Raw genomic sequence first — 21,112 nt, 5'->3', positions numbered from 1 at the left:
TCATGTTTATCTCGCCTTAACAGTCCCCCTCGCGTTCTGTTTTTTTTTCAATGTTTATTCCACTACTTACCTCAAAGATGAATTTGATAGGCGAGTTGAACTTGACGCTTAGATTTTCTTTCTTTTTTGCTTAGAAACTCATTCAAACAAAAACTTAAATTCACAAAAAGTTAAATCAACTATGAAACCACATTAACCCCGGCTTTATCACGCTTATGATCTCCCTGACGTTCTGTTTATTTCCCCCTGTACTTACCAACTTCCATGGAAACTTTAAATGGTAACGGGGTGTTGAACTTGACGCTTAACGTAGCGATGGGGATGGAAAGATAAAATGGTGGAGGGGAAGGAGTTCACCCCACCCTCTTTCTACCCCAAAGTATAACGTGGGGACGGGTTGAGCATAACTTACGAAAAGGCATATAAAATAAAACAGGAGGTAAAAATAACGTGAGTGGGAAGGGGAATTGCATTTCTGAAGTTGCAGCATCGCCTTTGTCTCGAAACCTTTTTAAACGAAGAACAAAACTCACAAAAAGTTTAAATCAACTATACAACAAAGACATTTACCCCATCTTTGTTTCGCATTTACTATCCCCCCTTGCGTTCTGTTTACTTCCCTCTTTACTACTCTACTTTCCTCAAAAATCAAATGGAGGCAGGGGCAATGGCGAATTTGGGGGGGGGGGGGGGGGCGGAAGCCCCTTCAGTGATTCGACACTTTGCCGACCCCAAGGGTCCCCCCTTTTGTACTTTTAAAAAAATCCATTTTTGGCCGACCGACCCTAGATTTTTTCTAAAGACGCATTCGGTGCCAATATATACTAACTTTGAGGGGGAGCGCGCGCCAAAAAAAACGCGATTTTTTTCTGTCAAAATTTTCCAAAAAGTGCCCAAAAGGTCTTTTCAAAGTTTTTTGAACCGCCCCCCCCCCCCCTCGAGAAAATCCTAGATCCGCTCCTGGACAGGGGGTTTGAATTTGAGGCTTACCGTGCGGAGGAGGATGCAAAACTAACATGGGGGAGAAAATGGAATTTACCCCACACCTCTCCCCTTAAAATATAACCCACGGGTGAAATGTGTGAGGGCGAGTGATGTTTGGGTTGAAATGTGCCAATAATTTAATGAGGGGGAAATGTATGAAGGGGGAAATGTATGAAGGGCGAAATGTGAGAATACATTCTTTTTTACTAAATTATTAAACTGCTCTCAGTACAACGAAAACATCTCTAGAGCGCTTTGCTACTGCAGTTTTTGAATTTTTTGGTAAACCTTTTACCCAGAAATAATGTAGGCACAACTTACTAACACTCATCAATTGTTAATCAATGAATAGTTCAAGTGAGTATAGACCACGTCACACAATTTTTTTTATCACTTGAACTTTTAGGAACAAATTTTTACCCTCAAGTTTTTATAGAACTGAAAGAAAGACATGATTTTATAGACTTTTTAAAAAAAATAACGGCATGTGCTGGAAAAGTTCTGTACTGCTAACAAAATTACTGGTTGACTTTGTAGATTCATAAATCTAGAAACAAAGGTTGTAGAATAATTTTTATGAAAAGTTTTCAATTTAAAATGAAAATGGAAATGGAAATTATTGGCCATTTTTTTTCTCATGCCAATGTTGTTACACCATTGGAGTGATTTGTTTTTTTATACTGTTTTTGTGTGGCAAAATGGATCGTTACAAACAATATATCAGATCGAAAAACACACACCTTTTTTAAATATGATGATCATTCGGTTGTATGAAGTGTTATAGTAATCCACCTGCAATCTTAGTGCAAATTTTACTCGTCAAAAAAGCCTGACAGAATGACTGTGTTCGAAAACAGAAAGTCAAAAATGAGATGAAACCCAAATTATTGACCTCTCTAACTTTTTTTACCATTTTTAAACGCGCACCGCAGGAATTTTTTTGTGTTACGATGTGACAAAAATAAATGTATTCTGAGGCATTTTAAAACTTTTTTTAAAATTTTTAAAAACTTTTTAAAACTTTTAGACAAGGTGTATTTTTAGAGCGCCTTTTTTCTTCGAGCGGAGAGGAACATTGAGTACAAAATTTCACCATAAATTGTCTTTGGGAATGTTTGAGGGCTGCTCGGACGCTTTTAAGGTTGATCGGGGTCTTCGAAAACTGTGCCTTAGGCTGTATCTGAGTCTAATTCTTTCTCTTAAGTAGGGGAGGTTTCGTCCGTCCAGTGGACTCAATTATTTATGCTTCTTTTCAAATATACAAAATTGTTGATATCAGTTTTGCGAAAGTCTAAACACACCCTTTGCACTCTCAGTATCAAAAAGGTTTTTAAAATAAACAAAAGTTAAGCTCTGAAAGCTCTGAATTTCGGGCTTCAGTACCCTTGTAGTTTTGAATCTTTTAACGTCGCTTAAACTTGATAAACATTCGATAAAACTTAACTCCCGATTTCAATTCTGCAAACTTGTCAATAATTATTTATTTGTTTGTATAAGTCCAAGAAAGCCTGAAGAACTTCCGATATAGCCGAATTTGCAACAAAAGTTGCAAAAACTCCAAGAAAATCAGGAGAAACTACAATATGAATGTCGAATTTGTTAACATTCAACACAGTTTTTATAAACTCTAGCTTCAAGGTTCAGGTTTTCACGTTAGAATTGTTTGCCGATTCTGCAAATTTGACTTTGATAGTGAATCTTCTGGCAAATTCTTGAGTGAGTTTCAATAGAAGAGGATTTAAACCGTCTTTATCTTCTTGTTTGGTTTAATCTTCGTAAAATCTTAGAAATATACTTCTATTTATATTTGAAGTTGGAGAGCACAGTTGCTTGCTTATATAAAATGACCAGTAACTTGTTTTTGTTATATTAGTAGGCACCTCAGTCTAACTTAAAGTTCAAAACTGGAACTAGACGACCTGATTTGAATATTTGGGGCCTAATTTAAAACTTCCTACAATTTTAATCTAATTTTACCACAAATAACTTAGAAACTGAGTATTTTCTGTCGCAGAAGTTGTCCTGAATCGGAGAAAAGGTAATTTAAGGCAGCCATTTGATACTTTAATCTGACCAAAATCAACAACTTGCTAAAAAGGACATAAATATCCAATGCTTTTTTCCAAAATTTGTCCTCTGAAATTTTGTTGTAAGTTAAGAAAAAAAACAGTTCAGCAAATAACTTTTAAAACAATTACAATTAGTTTAGAACTCTAGTTTTTTCTTTGGCTCTTTTTCCTTTTCTCCCACATAATCATCAATTTTGTGTTGTAACAACTAGTTTGACAAGGTTAGGTGTCATACCGGAGGGTATGATTTTCTAATCCTTGAACCCGAATGGATCGAAAAACCTTATTTCTAAGTCGGAGCGGTATAAAACGACGAGTTGACAGATAACATTAATTCAACTCTGTTTCTTATTTCAATTAGAGTTCGTCCTCTCTGTCTATCAAGGTCAAGTGACTGGCCGTCTAGGCGTTTAGCATAAGATTATTAATAATATAAATAACATACATGTAAGGTTAGTTTGTCGATCCAGACCGTCTGACATTCCCCCTTGACAACAAAATTTTATAAACTATTGTTTGTTAAATTGAGTTTTAATGTCCCGTTGGGTCTATTAGGTTTGAGTTTTATAGTCCCGATAGGACTTTTAGGCATCATTTTTCTGTTTGTATGTCCTGCTTGGCATTTTCTTCCCCCTGGCTTTCGTGATACTCGTCATCAGAATTTTTTTTGTTCTGATCCACCCCGCTTTCTTGACAATTTTTTTTATTTATGAGACTAAATATGCTTTTCATGGCCTAGTTTATTGGCATGCCAATTTTTGTAGCAATCGAACTATACGAACAAAAGATCATTCGCAAAAATTCGCAGGTGGGGGAAAAAGGAAAAAGAGTCGTTTCTTTTCCAACCACAAAACTTTTGTTGATTGTTTTTGTAGTTTTTGCCACGTGACATGATAGCTAAACAGGTGATATTACAATGCAAAGCATGGAGAACAAAACTTTTTCAAAGCAATAGTTATATAAGCAGTAGTTATAGTGGTTTCCACGTCTAGTGTGTTGCATTATGACAAGACTGACCTAGGTTTTCAAATTTTAAGTCCAAACCTGTGCATGACTCGGTACCTTCGACCTAAAATGCTTCAAAGAGAATGATGGACGTGGCATTTGTTTCCTGAAAGACATAAAATAAAAAATCTAAGGCAACTCATAAAACAAAAACTAGGCACATCCTACAGAATTTTTGGCATTTTTGTTTCGTAGTTTGAACGGACTGTATTTTTTTTGTTTTGGCTCGTTTTAACTATAATGGTTACCTCAAACATCAGAGATGGGTTTCAAAATGCCCTAAAATTGTTAGCATACAACTTCACTTTTCATAATTAAAAAAGTTTTAAAAACAGTAGCTTTTTATCTGCATACTTTTCCTGAATGAGGTTATTTATTAAATCTAATTTTTGATTTTCATTAGTCCGTGCATATCATCAGGTTATTGCAGCAAACATCAGTAAAAATTTTCAGTCAGATTTTGTTTTGCAAACTCGTACAACGAAGAACGGCATATCTTGGCAACTGAACCTTTTTATCAGATACAGTTAATTGCTCGTTCTGACACTTCGGAGAGTATTCTGGTGCCAGCACCACGATATAGAGTTGAAAAATTCGAATTTTGATAAAAAATTATTTGATGAATCAAACTTGAAATTTTAAAAATAAGGGTGTTGAGATAGTAATTAAAGTAGATCATTTTAGTTCATTTAGTTCATTTCAATTCAATCCATTGCGTCACTCAATTTCATAATTTCAATCAACCTGTCTAGTTTTGGTGCTAGCAGATACTTACCTTCGAAGTTGTCTTATACCTTCGAATGACCTTAGATACATTGTCTCCGATCAACTTTGGACATCCAATTTACTCTCTACAGAAATCTAAAATTTACAGTTTTGATTACAATCTCTTCACATGGCGCAGCCAGCAGGATGAAGTGGGAAAGGGGGAAGTTACTTAGAATAACTTCGTTTTGGCCACCAAAAATCGCGGAGCCGCAAATGTTATGGGATTGTTGGTTTAACCGTATTCAATGGAGGATGGTGGCAAGGTGCGGGATTAATCCCAAAAACTTATACTATGCGATTGCGTCAATAGCGGTGCAAGTCACGGCTCTAGCGGGAGACATTGATGAAAATACTCGATTGGAAGCGGAGCAGACGCTAATTTTCAAAATGTACCCATGCCTGGGCAGGACGAATTTCACAAAACCACATCTGGACCTAGGCACGACAAATTTTTCAAGGGTCTTGGACGCGATCGAAACGGAGGTCAAAAACGAGAGGAGCGAAATGTATGAAAATACAAAATGGAGAGAGCAACACATCGGAGAACCGCTCAAGCAGTGGAATGGCGGCGCTCAAGCAGTATACTTGCGACAGTGGACTAGCGGCCTTAATTGGACTGGCAGCAATATGCAACTTTGGGACATCTGAATGAAGAATTCTACGGACGTTTTCATTAAAAAAACATGAATAGCAGGAATTAGACGTAGATACAATTGCTACCATCTGGGATTCACACTAGAGCACACAACGAGGTGCCTAGCCAAAGGAGTTACGTGCAATTTCTGCAAAAAGCAGGGCATGACGAGCGGAGGTGCCGGGGCAAACGCGGAAGCCTTGCGCGTCCGGTAATGATGTTGATTCAATGACAAGAAGATCAAAAACTGAAAGAGTCCAGATATAAAATATACCCAATTTCAGCGCAAAAATTTGGCTGGTTGGGTCAAAATGGCGGAGGATAGGAACAACGGAGTTCAAGGAGACTACGTTGTAATGTCTAGCAAGTCAAAACGGGATTTAAAACTAAACGTGGCTGACATAAAGTTACCGCTTTAGTTAAAAGATGAAAAAAGAGCAAGTGGACTGATATTTTATCCCTAGCATCGGCTTACGATCGATGAACTAAAAATAACGTGGGCGCCGCAGGTGTGAAATTGAACGCTCTAAGGCCCGAAGACGACGTTTTCCGAGATCGCGGAAAAAACCCGTTTCAACTACTGGGAATTTTTGAAGTTTTTGGAGTCGAACGGATGGGCTGCAGCAGCAAGAGTCAAAGAGATAGGAGGTAATCGACCGGCGTTCATAGGAATATTAATCATTGCCCCATTATGGATTGCAGTTGATTCAGAAGGCGACGGGAAGCTGGTGAGATGAGTATAGAGGCCGAAGCAAAAGTTGACCCAGGGTAGGAAAACTTAACGAAATGTAAAAATCTTTTTCGCCGGGTCGGTAAGTTAATAAACTCTAAATTAGGGTCGATCTCTGAAATTAGCGTTAGCATTGCGGGAACTGAATAAACAGGTGCACAAACGAAAAACTAAATGACGAATATTGAAGAGTTGATGGATATTATTGAGCAAACGATAGGCGATATAACTAGGGATTGTGTACTTTCGACGATGGATTTGATATACTCGTATGGTCATTTACGGTTTAGTCGAGAAACAAACGTAGAGTAAAAATTTTATCGAACTTAAAAAAATATCGTGAAAAAAAATTGTGGGCACCGGAGCATCAAACGGAGATTGAAAGTCTGAAGGGATATCTAACGAACATAGTAGAGTTAGGTGTTTTTGTTTTCCATCGCGATATTCGAATGGTGGGCGATGTCGGCTATAATGGATTCGGAGCAGTCCTCGATTAGTTGGTTCCGAAGTTGGAGGCCGATTTCATTCGCATCGCGATACCTACATGAGGGCAAAATTTGGTTTATTAGATTACTTTTCGCGGCCTCAAAATAGCGAAACAAAACCGGTCATCACGTACGTCAGCATATTTTCATATATGGGACTTCAATAAATCGACTTCAATTAATTTCAAGTCGCTGTGCCCTAAGGTTCACAGCCTTGATTAATTACAAGGGACCAAATAATAACTCAAACGATGAGACGCCTCGGGAAGTTTCATTCAATCAGAGCCAAACATGCAAGTTTCTCAATTTAAACGGCCGATAAAGGCGCAATTTCATGCGCTGAGAAATTTACCAATAATGAAACCGGCAAGTTTCATAAGCCAATGGTCAGCTTACGAAAGCTCAAAGTTAGTTGGGGCATTTATTGACTTGAAACCATGCAGATGAAATTTTTTTGAAAACTCACAATCGGAAAGAAAATTTAGAACACTCGAGAGAACGCTGGAGCGCCATCCAAGCATTGAGAGTGGCTAGGACGTCAAACAAACTGATGTAATCTCAAAATCACTAGGGTCAACCTCGAGGTGAAGAATTACCGAAGCATAACGATAATCTCCACTCCTTCGACCTTTCCATGCGAGTCTAATACGCAGGTATACGCCAAAAAGATTTCTATGTCTATTGTTCCGACAAACTGTAAAATTGTACATAAAAACAGTCGCTTCCCTGAATTTGTCAAACTTCAATTAATTCAATTGCAACAACCGGCTGATCCGCGATTAAAGGCGACTATCGGCTTGATTAGATCCAAACGCCTAACACTTGTAGCAAAATATTGGCAAAGAGCAAATAGTGCGATCAGTTTACAAATGACTTCCACCTGCACGATGGGTACCTCTGGATGGTCGAGAAGCTCGTTATTCCGAATTTATTACACACGGCACGCGGCAAAAAGCAACCGAATACACCACTACCAACATAGCTAGTCAAATAAGTATGCATCTGCAGAAGATGTTCCGTACCCCTACATCTATCGCGACGATTGCTGAAAAATGCAAGGAATGTAATTTGTCTTTTAAGAACTTCAAAACTGTGCGCAGCAGGAATTTGTGTATTTAAGTATTTGGGTAAAAACCGAAACCAAACTATTTGAATAAGTCGCTTCAGTTAGACTTTTAGGGGCCAATCATTTTAAATGAATCGAAAAAATATGTTATCGTGGCTGTAGATAAATTCCCATGATGTTTTTCAAATCAATCAATCACCGGTGAAGGATAACTGGGCGACGGATTGCGTAGAACTAAATCGGCGGACTAAAGGACTTGGTCTTAACAATTAGCCGGGAAGTAGAAAACTTAAAGTAGAAAATACTTAAAAGGCCTTGGAGCATTAAGATTCTCAAATAACGCTACTCTTAAACTCATACTATTCGAGGCAAACCATAGCAGAGAGGCGAATACGGTATTGAGAAACCAGACTAAGAAAGTTCAATTGAGCAATCTAAAATGAATAACGTAAATCAATCAAAGTTAGATCAAAATGAGCCAGTACCCACGAATATGCCGCATCCGGCGGACTCTAACTGAGGGTGAGGTCGAATACTGAAAACTACTTCAAGCATCGAAAACACCCAATCATCCTATCCGAAGAGCAGATTGGGAAACAGGAAATGGAGCCGCTGATCAGAGCTAAGGCAGGCCCATTGGCTACCACAGGGTCGTGGTCGATATTGATTTTCCAGCGTACGGGAACAGAAAACTTCACAGGTAAAAAAAAATAGAAACTAAGTTCGCATCACAAGGCGAGCATACAATTATAATTATAAACGGTAATGTGGTTAGAGAATTGGGCGTAGCCTTTTGGAAGGTAAGCACCCCACAAAAACAAGCATCGGGAACCACCACTGCACCACCAACGCTACAAGAAGTTTGACTGAAAATCGCGGCAGAAAGGAGATCGAGCCCGAAGCCAACCACGACGACAAGTAATAGCGGCATCCCCGGAAAATGGAGGCAATTCGATCACGGGACAATTCGGAGTAGGAGGACGATTTACCGATTTTAGCAAAATGCAGACAGGGACAGAATAGCAACGTCCCTGTCGGAATAGTACTAATAATTCCGTGCTCGTTTTGTGGGTTTGTTATCTTCCAAAGAGCTACACCGGATTTTTAAGCACATTATTGTTAAATCCGTCGTTCTCTTGTCCAGCTAATTCGATCCAAAGGGCACTATGGGCGGTTGAATCAACGGAGATCAAGATATGTCCAAGTCACACGCGTGAACTTGAGACGATATCGGAAACGGAGACGGGCAGACAAAAATGGTCAGTAAGTAAACGGCGACAACTATGGGCAAAAAGGCCGGAATATTGAGAGCGATCGGCAACCAGGAGCTATTTAACGACAGAGAAACAAAATCTCGACGCGGCAATCAACGGAGTGAAAAAACCGTCTCAAGGATTCGTTAACACCTGGCTCGATAACGCGACCGAAACAGGGATAAAAGAAGCAGGCCCGGAGCCAGCGACGTGTCTCGTATTCGATTCAGGAATCGGCAAGCAGGCAGGATGAAAAGCCATCGAGACGTAGAGGACGGAAAAAGACCGCGGTCTACAAATGGGCGCGGTCATGGTTGGCTATGTTTAAAAAACCGGAGGCGGCGAAAAATGAGTCGAGCGAAAAAGGGGCCAAATCTACTTAAGAATTGTACTAAACAGCCTATGGAAAAGGCTGACTGTCGAACAGTGAAAAAAAATCAACATTTAGTAAAACTTTTAAACTTCAGCGATTATCTTTTATGGTGCTAGTTAAAGCTTTTCGTTCATATTCAGTTATTCAAACTTTTCTTTTTTACAAGAAGGGGAATGTGATATTGATTGAACTAGCTCGCCAGTTATTTAGTTCTTCTTATTTCAATCCATACTGTCAGTCAATCTCACTCTGTCAATCACTCTGTTCAGTTCTGGTGCTGACACCTTTGGATGACCTTAAATTCATTGTCTCCGATCAAATTTAAAGATTCGATTTACTCCATAAATACATGTGAAGTTTACAGTATAGTTAACAATGTATTCATCGGGTAGTTTGACAGCACACATCAGTGGATTGAAATTTTCTCATTAATAAAGTTTTCACAATCAACTTTCGGTAGAAATGGTTGACGAATTTTTCAGAAACGTTTTTTTTTCGAAATCTAAAAAAAGTTTCAAGCAACCCTAGTTGGAGGCCACATCTTCAATTTTACAACCCTGCATTAATTTTACAGTAAATAAATTTGAATTTAAATATATGTTTTTTGAGACATGGTTTTATGAGTTTAAGTTTTTTGAAACATTTCAAAAAATCACAGAAAAAAATCTTATCTTGGAAACAAAACTGTTTCGAGTAGTCACAATTGGCAGCTAAATTTTCACCCTTGCGATTAGCCTGACAGCAAAATGTTCCAATGCCAACTGTGAATAGCAAATTTTATTACAATATTTATTTCGTTAACCATGCAAATTTCTTTTACATTATCACAACGCTAGACTACTTTTTGAAAACTGAAATTCAAATAATGGGGAAAAGTGGAAAAGAGCCAATCATTTCAGAAACAGATAAGAGCATTCTTACATTTTTTTCCAATCACTAGAGAAAACTGCAGCTTAGTTGTACTCCATAAATGTCAACCGCAGACGAGGTTATTTTTCAGTACTTGTCACACAACATAAATATCCATTAAGATGTCACAAGCACACTTTTTATATGCAAATGAATCGCAGCTCAAATTGAGCAGACAGTTTGTTCTTCAAACTCTGTCACCATTTTGCTGAAATTTGCAAATATACAACAAATGTGACCTTTTAAAAATTTTGCAAATTGCACCGAATTGTGAAGGTAAAATCTAATGAGTAAAAGCACATGGGAATTATTTGTTAGCCTGTGTAAGATGTTGTCCTAAAGCAAGTTTACAGGAAATCAGCAGTAAATCAATATTATATTTAATTTCTTTTTTCAGTGTTTTTGACTACCCCCCCACCCCAATCTGAGCAGTATCTAGAATGCCTTGGAAGTTCTATTGTTAGATTTAAAGCAAGTGTAAATTAAAAACAGAACAGCTTGTTTTTTTAGATTTTTCATTTAGACTTTTTAAATAGATTTTCATTTAGCATAAACAGATTTTTTATTGATGCAAAGTTTTCAATATGTAAAAACGCGTACGTAAAAGCTTTAATTTTATGTTTCATTGGCATTGCAAAATAGACATTATCGGATCAGGGCGCAGCCCTGAATGTTCCGAATGCCTATGAAGGTATATGAAGCAGTATTAACCTTAAAAAATTAAATGTAATAGAACAAAATGATTTTTTTTTCTAAAATTTAAAAAAATTTTTTGAAAATCATCCACCCACACGCCATATAAACTAAAAAAGGATAGGTTTCGCTCATTGTAACAAATCGATTATGGCAAATATGCTTCTTTCAACCAACTTGGAACGATTTCTAAGACGGATTAAATCTCCGCTTACGCGTTAATAGCGCGAAATATATCGAGCGTTAATTGTCCCAAATTGGCCAAAATGGTAATCTTTAAACCCCCGTAACTCTGCGAAAAATGATCGCAGGTGAAATATCTTTTCAAATTTGAGCTCAGGACAACAATACCTTTGGAATGATATTTTAAAAAAATTCCGTCAAAAATGGCTAGTTAAAAAGTCGAAATTTCTCTGAAGAAAAAAAACCCACCCGAGCGCAAATATTCCGTTACTTTCGAATCGAGAGTCGAAACAATAACTATGGCTCGTTTCAAACTTTTTGGTGGCAGTGATTATGTCAAAAAAATGTCATGGATTTGCAAAGAAATAAATTTTGCAAGCAAATGCACATCTAAAAAGTTTCTGAAATTCTGAAAATGCAAATCTTTCACATCTGAAAATGCGAATTTTTTGGAAAAAAAGTGAAAACTTGGCATTGAAAAATCAGTAGCTTCAGCTAAAATTGCATTGCAGCCAAACGGTTTTGCATAAACTACAAAGCAGTCTAACAATTTTCATTCATGTTAACAGATGGAGTAAACACAGCATAAGCCCATCAAAAAGAAAAAATGATTCGTATGTTTGTTTCTTTATCTCGATTCTGATTGGCTTACGACATGTCTACTTTATGATATGTCTACTTTTTCCGCGAACTCTCTTTACTTCATTTTTTTACTTCAATTTGCTGCGTCTTGTATAGTTCAAAATGCTGTTCAAAAATAAAAGCTGATAAGTTTCAAAAACATTTGTTTAATCGAGAATTTGAAAAAAGCTATTGAAGACTTTTTTCTTTGTTGATTCTTTTTTTGATTAATTTGATTAAAAAAATTTTCGATGAAAATTGTATACGCATTTTACAATGTAATGTCAAAATAGGACATTTAAATAACTTTTTGTAACAAAATTTTTTCGGCGCTCAAGCTTTTATTTCTGAAAAAGTATACACACAAAAGATAATTTTTTCGTTGAAAATTTTTATTAGGAAACCAAACTTTTTTGTCCGCTCCGAATAATTTTAAAGTTTTTGGGGCACTAAAATCATTATAAAAGAATTTGACACAAAATTAAAGTAAATTAATCACTTATTTTAACCATTTAATCTGTTTTTTGTCGTCGGACATAAAAATGACAACGAGTTGATTGTCCCATGGTTAAGTTTATTTTTGAAAGTAAAATCGCTAAACGATTGGTTATTAACGGAGAAACTTTAGTGCGGGTGTTCAGTCAGACGAAAATTAATTTAGCCTAATCTTCCAAAGAAACATTAAAAACTTGAATTGTGGAGGGAGCACATTTCTTACACACTCTCATAGGTTGGTCCCTCAATTTTTCCTCCCCGATTGAAAGGACTAACTTGTTCAAGATTTTTTGTAATTGAACATTTTTACGCTTGCGATAAGCAAGCGTTATCAAACTGGAGTATAGACTTTTTTTCGGGTTAATATCTAGCTTAACAAATCAGTTGAATGGTTCTTTTCACTTCTCTTTTTATCTTCTCGTTACTTCTCTTCTTAGTTTTTCTTATCTTGCTTCAGTTTGCATCCCCCTTGGCCTGGAGGTAAAGCAGTTGCCTCTTTACCTTAAAGTTTTATGTTTTTATTTTATGTCAGTGTTGTAACACAAGTGGCGCGAAGCCCCGCATCGCATATGTGTTTATGTTTAAAAGTTTGTGTAAAGTTATTTCACTGATTAAAATATAAAAAAAGTCTTTGTACAGTTTTTCAATTGATTAAACTTTATGAAACTCAAGGCGACTTTTCAACAATATAGCATTTTTGATTTCTTTTTTTTGGCACATGGCACATATTTGGAATTTTACTCTGGAACAATTCTGCATTAAATTTCGTATTATTAAATAAAAAAATTTTTGTTACATGTTAAAATGTTTAACACAGTTATAAGCAGTTGAAATTAATAGTGAACTTTACCGTTCTGCATAAAATGGACTCCATTTATTATGATTTTTTGACTGCCTTGGGGAGGTAATCAATTATGTCATCCAGTGATTGATGTCATGTTTTTTCTTTGCTATCTGTCAGATTGACAAACAGAAATACAGAAAGACATTTCCAGTTCATATAAAACACCTTGACTAAATAAGTTTAAAAAAGTTAAGTGCAATAATTTTTTTTTTGTGCAAAAAAAAATTTCAAATAGACTAATTTTTTAAACAAGTCTTTTTAATTCTCACGTCCCTTTTCCGGGATCTATTATTGAACCCCCCCCCTTCCCCCCACGTTCTTTCTCTTTTTTTGATAGGCACGTTCTTTCTCGTTTAGTCTCCCTTTTTGCTAAAACTTCTTCTTCAAAAATGCAATTATTTAGCATGATGAAATTCGATGGTACTTACGAATAGTGTAAAGGTTATGGTCTTTTTGATATAGAGAATCTGAGCTTTAGATTCATTAAATCTGCTTATTATTTAGCTTCTTTTTATTCATTTCATCGATTTTTATGAGCTGCAGTTTCAATTTCATGTTCTGGTAACCCCTTTTTTGGTCAGTACAATATAAATTATTGATGCAGTATAATAATGCTCCCATCTATAAGGTCTAAATTCCAAGTTTTTTTCGGTTCCCAATTTTCTAATCAAATTTTTCATTCTCTCTGATGAAATTTCATCCTGTTTTTCTTCTTCAGGAAAAGGGGAAAAATAGGAAACGCATTAAAAACATCAATTTTGCCACTCGCTCCAACCAGGATTAGATTAATCCTCATATCAAAAATCGAATTTGATCTCAAATATATGAAAAAAAAATTAGTAACGCAAATTCACAAATTCAGTCAACCTATTTTTGATGAGAAAAAGATCAGCCAAAGATAAAAAAATATCAAATACACTAATTTTTTAAACACGTCTTCCTATTGTTTTTTTTTTGGTTTCTCATCACCTGTTGTTGTATAAAATTTCACGACACATCTCGTCTACTTTTTTAATTCTCCCGTCCCTTTTTCGGGATCTATTGAAACCCCCCCACCCCCACTCACAACCTCCCCAGTATTTGACACATTGCCACTCCTATAGTGAAATTATTCAATGGTTAAATATTTGTAAATTTTATACCTAGTAAACACTCTCCCCGCGTTTGCAAAGGGGGGATATGGGAAAAAAGATCCCTTTTTCGAAAGTAATACGAGATCCCATCGAAAAAAAACAGCTTTTTTAAGTTGTCACAGAAAAATACTAAGCTAGCTACTAACACTAAATAAACAAAGACTACAGCCAAATTATTTTTCAGGTCATATGAGTATAGTAGTGTACAAAAAATATTCTTTGAACGATGAGCTGAAAAAATAACGGTAGCAAAATTAGTTTATCCCGTTCGTCCAATAGCGGCCTAAAAACAAAAATAGGAGACGTTGTATATCCAGCAGCATTTGATGTATAATACAATTCTAGTGACAATATTAATGCCCCATCTAGGAACTATAATTTAACCAGTACTACTACTAGCTGACAATTATTTATTCTGTTTTATTTTTTTTTCTGTTTCCCATCACCGAATTCTCTTTTCCCAAATTTCATTCATTTGAATTTTCCCTTCTTTTTTCCTACTTAATCCTCTATTTATTACGGATTGAAACCGTCAAGTTATTTTCCAATTATTGAATACCATTTCACCTGCAGATTTTATTTGACACTTCATCTGTGTGTAAGTTTTTTTCATTGTTTTTCAATTATCAGAACTCGTTATTCTTTAATTTTCAGATTGCCCCCCTGAGTTACTTCGTAAGTCTTTTCACACCGCGCCAGTGAACCTAAAAAAAGAAGTTTCACGCGCTATTTTTCAGTTTTTTTTTTCATGTAAAACTAAAGATAATAGCAAAACTGTTTGGTCTGACTTTCAAAAAATAACATTTTCAAAAGTTGCTTTGGAGAACAGCAAATTTCATTTTTCTCGACTGTTTGTCCGCGGCATGATACACAAAAAAACTTAGAATGCATGATTTAAACCAGATGACACTTTTTTCGCATGGTGACAATTCATTGCAATATTGATAACTTCAACAAATAATCGAAATTAATAAAGGGCTCATTGTAGCAGTACTGAGAAACGTGTTACATCGAACTTCATATACAGTGAACCATTACCGCTTGGTTGCCGTGTAATTCTAATTCATTTTAATTGAAATGGGGAGTTCAATATTTGTTGATGAGAAATAGACTTTAAGAGCTATGTTTCACGTAATATCAGAGGCTTCTGCCACTAATTAACAAAAATCAGATTGAAAGTTGAGCAGAAAAGCTCATACTTTCAAACTTTTTATCTTGTATTAACAATTATCATTGCACTGGCTATCGCTTATGCAAATTAATCATGTAGCAGGGGCGGAATTAAGGGGGAACACAACAAACCCTCACCTCAGGCATTCGACCCTGTGACCACTCAAAGGTTCCTCCTTCTGGAATTGTTTTAAAATGGCTAATTTTTGGGACAATTTAGACAAAACTTACGTAGATTTTGTACAAACAAAAAATTATATCTTCCGACAGCAAATGATCTGAACTACCTTTCTGAAAGTCTCAATTTTTGTTGCAAGCCATTTCTTGTCAAGGCGGATACTTTCACGCACCTGTGTTTCGTGCACATGCTCGAATAGTGAGTTTTGAGTGAAGGAGCAAAAACCAGATAGTTGAGTTAAAAAACACTATGCCTTAAAATTGTCATTGTGCCAAAAAAATTTTTAAAGTTACTCTTTAAACTGACGTGAAATAAGTATTTTGGTACCCACTCTGATTTGGCACCCACTCTGTAAAAAATTGATCTAAAAAACCTTAAACAAAAATTGTTCGGTCAAAATGCAACATGGTCGTTTAATGGTCAACAAGATGGATTTTTTGAGCGATGGACGAACATGGTTTACTGAGACGAGTCTCTGTCGTTGTTTTTTGTAGTCAAATCAGTCCTAGTTTCTCAGAATTTTGTAAAAATTCTGACAATGAAAGGAACAAAATGTTGAGAAAACTAAACCATACATTTTTTCTTCGATTTGAGCATTTTAACATGAAATTTTTTCGCCCTTTGTCATGATGTGTTTTTTGCATTTAAAAAAAAAACATGCATATTTAAACATAAGGAGTGTTTTTTTGCTATTTAACACGTGTATTCGACACCTAACAGAAGGCGGCAAACTTTATTTTTGAATATTCAAAACAAACATCATAAATAGTGATATATAATAACTGTGAATTATAAAACAATGAAAAGTGCATAGTAGTTGATCAGATTGTCCTGAAGTTTTAATTAAGATTGTTTTTTCGCATTTTGTCATGCAATTTACAAAAACCATGCATCTTCAAACTCGATAAGTTTCTAAATTGATTTGATTGCCCACATCTAGTCATAATCACCTTTATATGAACCTTGATTTTCAGAGACTAGTTTTTGCAGAGTAGTCAAATATATGCCAGCTACTCTCAATTTATCTCTTAAGTATGTTTGAGCTTGACTCCAATTTGTTTGATATTGAAGAAAGGGATTTCGAGCTTGCTCACTTATTTCAAACCTTTCAAAAGTGAATTTAGATATAAGTAAGTTACTTTCAACTTCATTGTTAACTTTGTGTGTTTTACTTTAAAGGGAGTATTTTTTTCTTGGAATATCTTTTGACGTCGTTAGCTTCGGAACTACCTGCTTTTCTTTGAAGTGCAAGAGTTTTTGGTTCGAAAAACTGCTAAAACCGTGTTATTTTTAGATAATTATTTCAAAGGATCAGCTTTCTCTCAGCAGTTTTTTGAACTTTTTCCTTATCGACCAGCAAAATTGTATCAGAGCAAAAACTGCCAAAAGAAAGAAAAACTATTTCTTGAAACAAGTTTGTTTTCGCTGATGATCCTACTAAACAAAATTTTCCAAAACATTATTTTCAAAAGTCTTACTAAACAAAGTAAAAAGATCAATTTAGCTTTATGGAAATAAATCAAACAAGCTTAAAATGTTGGGAATTTTAAAATTTTGTCTGGAGTTTAGCTTCAAAAATCAGAATAAAAACTATCGAATTAGCATGTATTATCTGCTTTTGTATTAAGTTTTGTGAAAATGATATACTAACTCATTGCATCCGTTTAGATAACGTATCTCGACCACAGGTAGCTTCGATCCTCTGACCCTTAGCTTGACATACAACTGCACAACCATGGGCGAAACAGCTGAAGCCGATGGCGGCACCACATCGCAACAACAGCCCAAATCTATGGGAAAGAAAATTCTAGAATTTTTCCTCAATGATTTACTTTTATATCTGACAATCTTAGCGGTTCTGATGGGGGCGCTCGTGGGTTTTATCCTTAGAACGTATGAGCCGGAGCCCTACACGATTTACGTTCTGAAGTTTCCGGGAGAAATTATGCTTAGAATGCTGAAGATGCTGATTTTGCCACTCATCACTTGCAGTTTGATCTCCGGTTAGTAAATTGTATTTTTAATTCAATAACTCGGCCGAAAAATTTTTAAAGATTATTCTATAGATACGATTAAGTTATCTTCAAAAAATATTAAACAAATTGATTTACTAAAAATCTTTGCAAAGAGGGGAGGAACTCAAAAAGAATTCAATTTTCCTTGTACATGTTTTTAGTGAATTTTATTTCATTGAGTTAGATTGACTGTACTAATATTTGACTGCAGATGTAAGAACAAAAATTATGAGTTCAGTATGTGATAACTTTGCCAACTGACCGAAACAATCAAAATCGATTTTAATTTTTTTTGGAGTCATAAGTAGATCCAAAAACTTGTCTTCATTAGGACAAATGCCCTTTATGACCATTATTAGTTTCTCATATCTTGAAAACTGATGTTTTTTATTTTCAAGATGTAATTTTAGCCTAGTTGTATCTTGTTGGGTTGAGAAAAGCATTATAAATTCTACACACAATCTAGGATGTGCCGCTAGTTGTAATGAATTTTAAGTCAGTAAAAATAACTAACTAGAAGCAAGAGCGGATTACAATCCCCCATGGAGGCGGATCAGAATGCCCTTAATAAGGTTCACCTGTCAAAAAAGCATTAGGAAATCAATTACAATCACTACTCCTCGTAACAGAGAGGTAGCTCCGAAGAGTAGTCGGAAAAAATCTAATTGAGGAATTCTTTCAGAGGTCATTTTGAATTTTGGTCTGCTTTTTTTTACCATTGTAGCCAAGATTCAAAATCAGCCAAAAATGGCATTTTTCAAGAATTTACAAACATTATTAAAGCTTACAAACTGCCAATTCAGGGTCAAGATTAGTTTCTTTTGTGCAATTTTGGGCGGAAACATGATTTCCTGTGGCATTTTCAAAAATGTCTGGTCGATAGCATGGTCACTGAAGGAGGCTTGCTGCTTTTTCAGCTTCATTTTGCTTGAATAGTAAAAAAAATGAATTTAGCAAAAAAAAATTAGAGTTAACATTTTTAAATTTCGCCATCTGGTTTTTTCTAAACATTCTTTTTTCCCAAGTAACAAGATAATAAATTTGGCTTCGAAAAACTGTGTGAATAGATTTGATGACTCATAAGTTCATTAATTAAATTAGAATCACTGGTTTTGTACTGATGCTTAATCGAGATAGACACACCCTTGTTTGCCCATAGTGAAGTTCTATGGATAATAAGGTACTATCATCGATTTTCGCGGTCAAAAATGTTGCATTTTAATTACACTTTGCGACCACGCAATCAATTATAGTTTTTCAAAATCCATTATTATTAGAGAAATTAAATTAGTTAAAATTTAATTAACATCCATTATAATGGATTATAATGGATTATAATTGACTGTACAAATAGTTATAATTTGTAATTTGTTTTTCAAATTTTCTGGAAATTTTGCAGCTTCTTCTGTATTACTCACAGCCTACTCGATTTCTAAACCTTCTTACATTTACTTATTTTTTGCAAAATTTTATTCCTCACACTTTAAACCCAAGTCTTCTCAAATTTACCCCCCCCCCCCCACTCACAAATATCCCCCACACCTATATTCCCCACCTATATCCCCCATCAGTAGGGAATTGGGGTGGGGGCACCCAATTACTATATTTTTCACGTGTGCTAACGGTAAATTAAAGTAACGGCTAAATAGTGGGTGAGGGGGAACAAGTAAAAAAAGGCAGTAAACAATACAATTTTTTGCTGTAGCCAAATGTAAACTCAATTTAGCGATTGCAACTTACAAGTTTTGAATATTTACTCTTAAAAATTTGGAAAATCCAGGCTCTAACAAAAAAAACTATTATAATCCATCATAATCTTTTATAAACCATTATACTCCTTTATGATTGATAACAATGGATGAAATTGTTCTCTACTTCTATTGCTTAATAATCTATTATTAATCCATTATAATCGATTGTTTCAGAAGTTTATGGAGACAGACCATGAAAATCCAATATAATTAATTATTATACATGGAAGCGCATTGCGTGTCACGTATTGGTAATCAAAACTGTTCGGTACTTTTTAATACAAATCGAATCATGACTGAAGAAAACCTTATTGATAAAATGCCTAATTATGACTGATATTTGTTTTTAAAGCTGAGATTTGCAAAAAAAACTCAATTTCCTACCATTTCCACTGAAAATGACGAGGAAGAGTAATCACTAAGTTATCACTTTGTAATGACTAATTGGTGCTAAATACAAGAGTAATGACTACTTTACATGCTAAAATATCACCACTTTAAAAAAGACTAAATCCATACGGGCTTAATACGAGCATGATATTTCTGGATTTTGGGTTTCAATTGTGAGCTTTTTTCGGTAATTTTATAAAAACCTTTTCGACTTCAATTAAATTTGTTAAGTTTCTGTTTACTCCGACAATCCAAAATCCATCTTCTTATAGTAGTGCTGATTGTTTCAAATTAAATAAGTTTCGTCGGTCAGAAATGAGATAATTTGATTTCAAAATTGAGTTTAAGTTTTTGAAAAATTGCAAATCCGTGAAAGTTTTTTTTTCTGGCAATTAAAGTGAGTTCAGATTGGAACGTCGTCAATTTTTCATTGAAAAATTGTTTTTTGCGAAACTTTTATCTTCGCCATGGTATACAGAGCTAATTAACTCAATTCGGATTGTTTCGTAATGAGCTACAACGGTTGTTTTGCTTCAGTTTTTTATGATATTTGAATAGATGTTTTTTGCTGTCTACAAATAGCTTGTCTTTGTTAACTAATTAGAGCGTAAAGCGAAGCGCGCAATAATCACATCCAAAAAAGCACCTTTTGTATGACAGGTTCTTAAAATAGAAAATATTTTGAGCTTCGCTTACATTTATTAATGAGGATAAAAAAAATAATTGTACAAAGAAAATCAAACGGAATTCGCTCTTGGCTTTATTATAGAAAGACACTACTTTAGACAGGCAAGGTCACACTGAGATTTGGAAAAGTTTGAACTTTGTATTTGACGTTTTTAAGAAATGAAACCTCGGAGAAACTTCAATTCATTTCATCAACTTCATAGAAATGGTAGCAAACTTTTTTAGGACCAACCAAGTTCGAGGGAAAGAAATGTTTTTCAGCTCATCGTGGCAAAAGTCTGTTGTATCACTTTATTGAAACATGCATGCGAGTTTTTCTGTGACCTCACAGGCATTGAGATCGGATCATGGTGGGTCTAACACCGACAGTTTAAATTGTACTAAAATTTGGACAAAAATAACTTCCTGCCAAATTAAGCGTTTTAGGGGGGAGGATGTTAACTTGGCACTTCGTTGGAAATTGCAGCAAATTAGAATCTAGGTTTTTATTTGCAGCAATTTAATTTCAAAATGAATAGGTCTAAGGGTGATCTGAAATTAAGTTTAATAAGAAGGCCGATGTTATTTTGATCTCATACAACTTAAAGCCCATTTTTCATCATTGTTTTGTTCTATTTTCTCAAAAAAAAAACATTCCGAAAGTTTCAAGGTCAAAATATGGCTTCTTTTTGCTTCT

General features: G+C 35.2%; 1 protein-coding gene across 4 annotated transcripts in view; it reads left to right on the top strand.

Annotated features, from left to right (window-relative positions):
• LOC134855629 (excitatory amino acid transporter-like) overlaps nt 1–21,112 on the top strand; it is a 77,750-nt gene that overhangs the window by 6,863 nt on the left and 49,775 nt on the right. The window contains exons 1-2 of one of the 4 annotated variants that reach the window (XM_063872180.1): nt 2,782–3,022; nt 17,262–17,596. In XM_063872180.1, the coding sequence (XP_063728250.1) occupies nt 17,329–17,596 (268 nt within the window). In that variant the 5' untranslated portion in view covers nt 2,782–3,022; nt 17,262–17,328. Of the gene's footprint in view, nt 1–2,781; nt 3,023–14,519; nt 14,844–16,629; nt 16,724–17,261; nt 17,597–21,112 lie in introns of those variants that run through there. The other 3 variants (XM_063872179.1, XM_063872181.1, XM_063872182.1) reach the window with 3 other exon arrangements.

This window comes from Symsagittifera roscoffensis, chromosome 10, assembly GCF_963678635.1.
Source record: "Symsagittifera roscoffensis chromosome 10, txSymRosc1.1, whole genome shotgun sequence".
In the NCBI taxonomy this organism is placed as follows: Eukaryota; Metazoa; Xenacoelomorpha; order Acoela; family Convolutidae; genus Symsagittifera; species Symsagittifera roscoffensis.
Note: the sequence above shows the minus strand (reverse complement) of the source record. Positions and strands in the feature narration are given on the sequence as shown.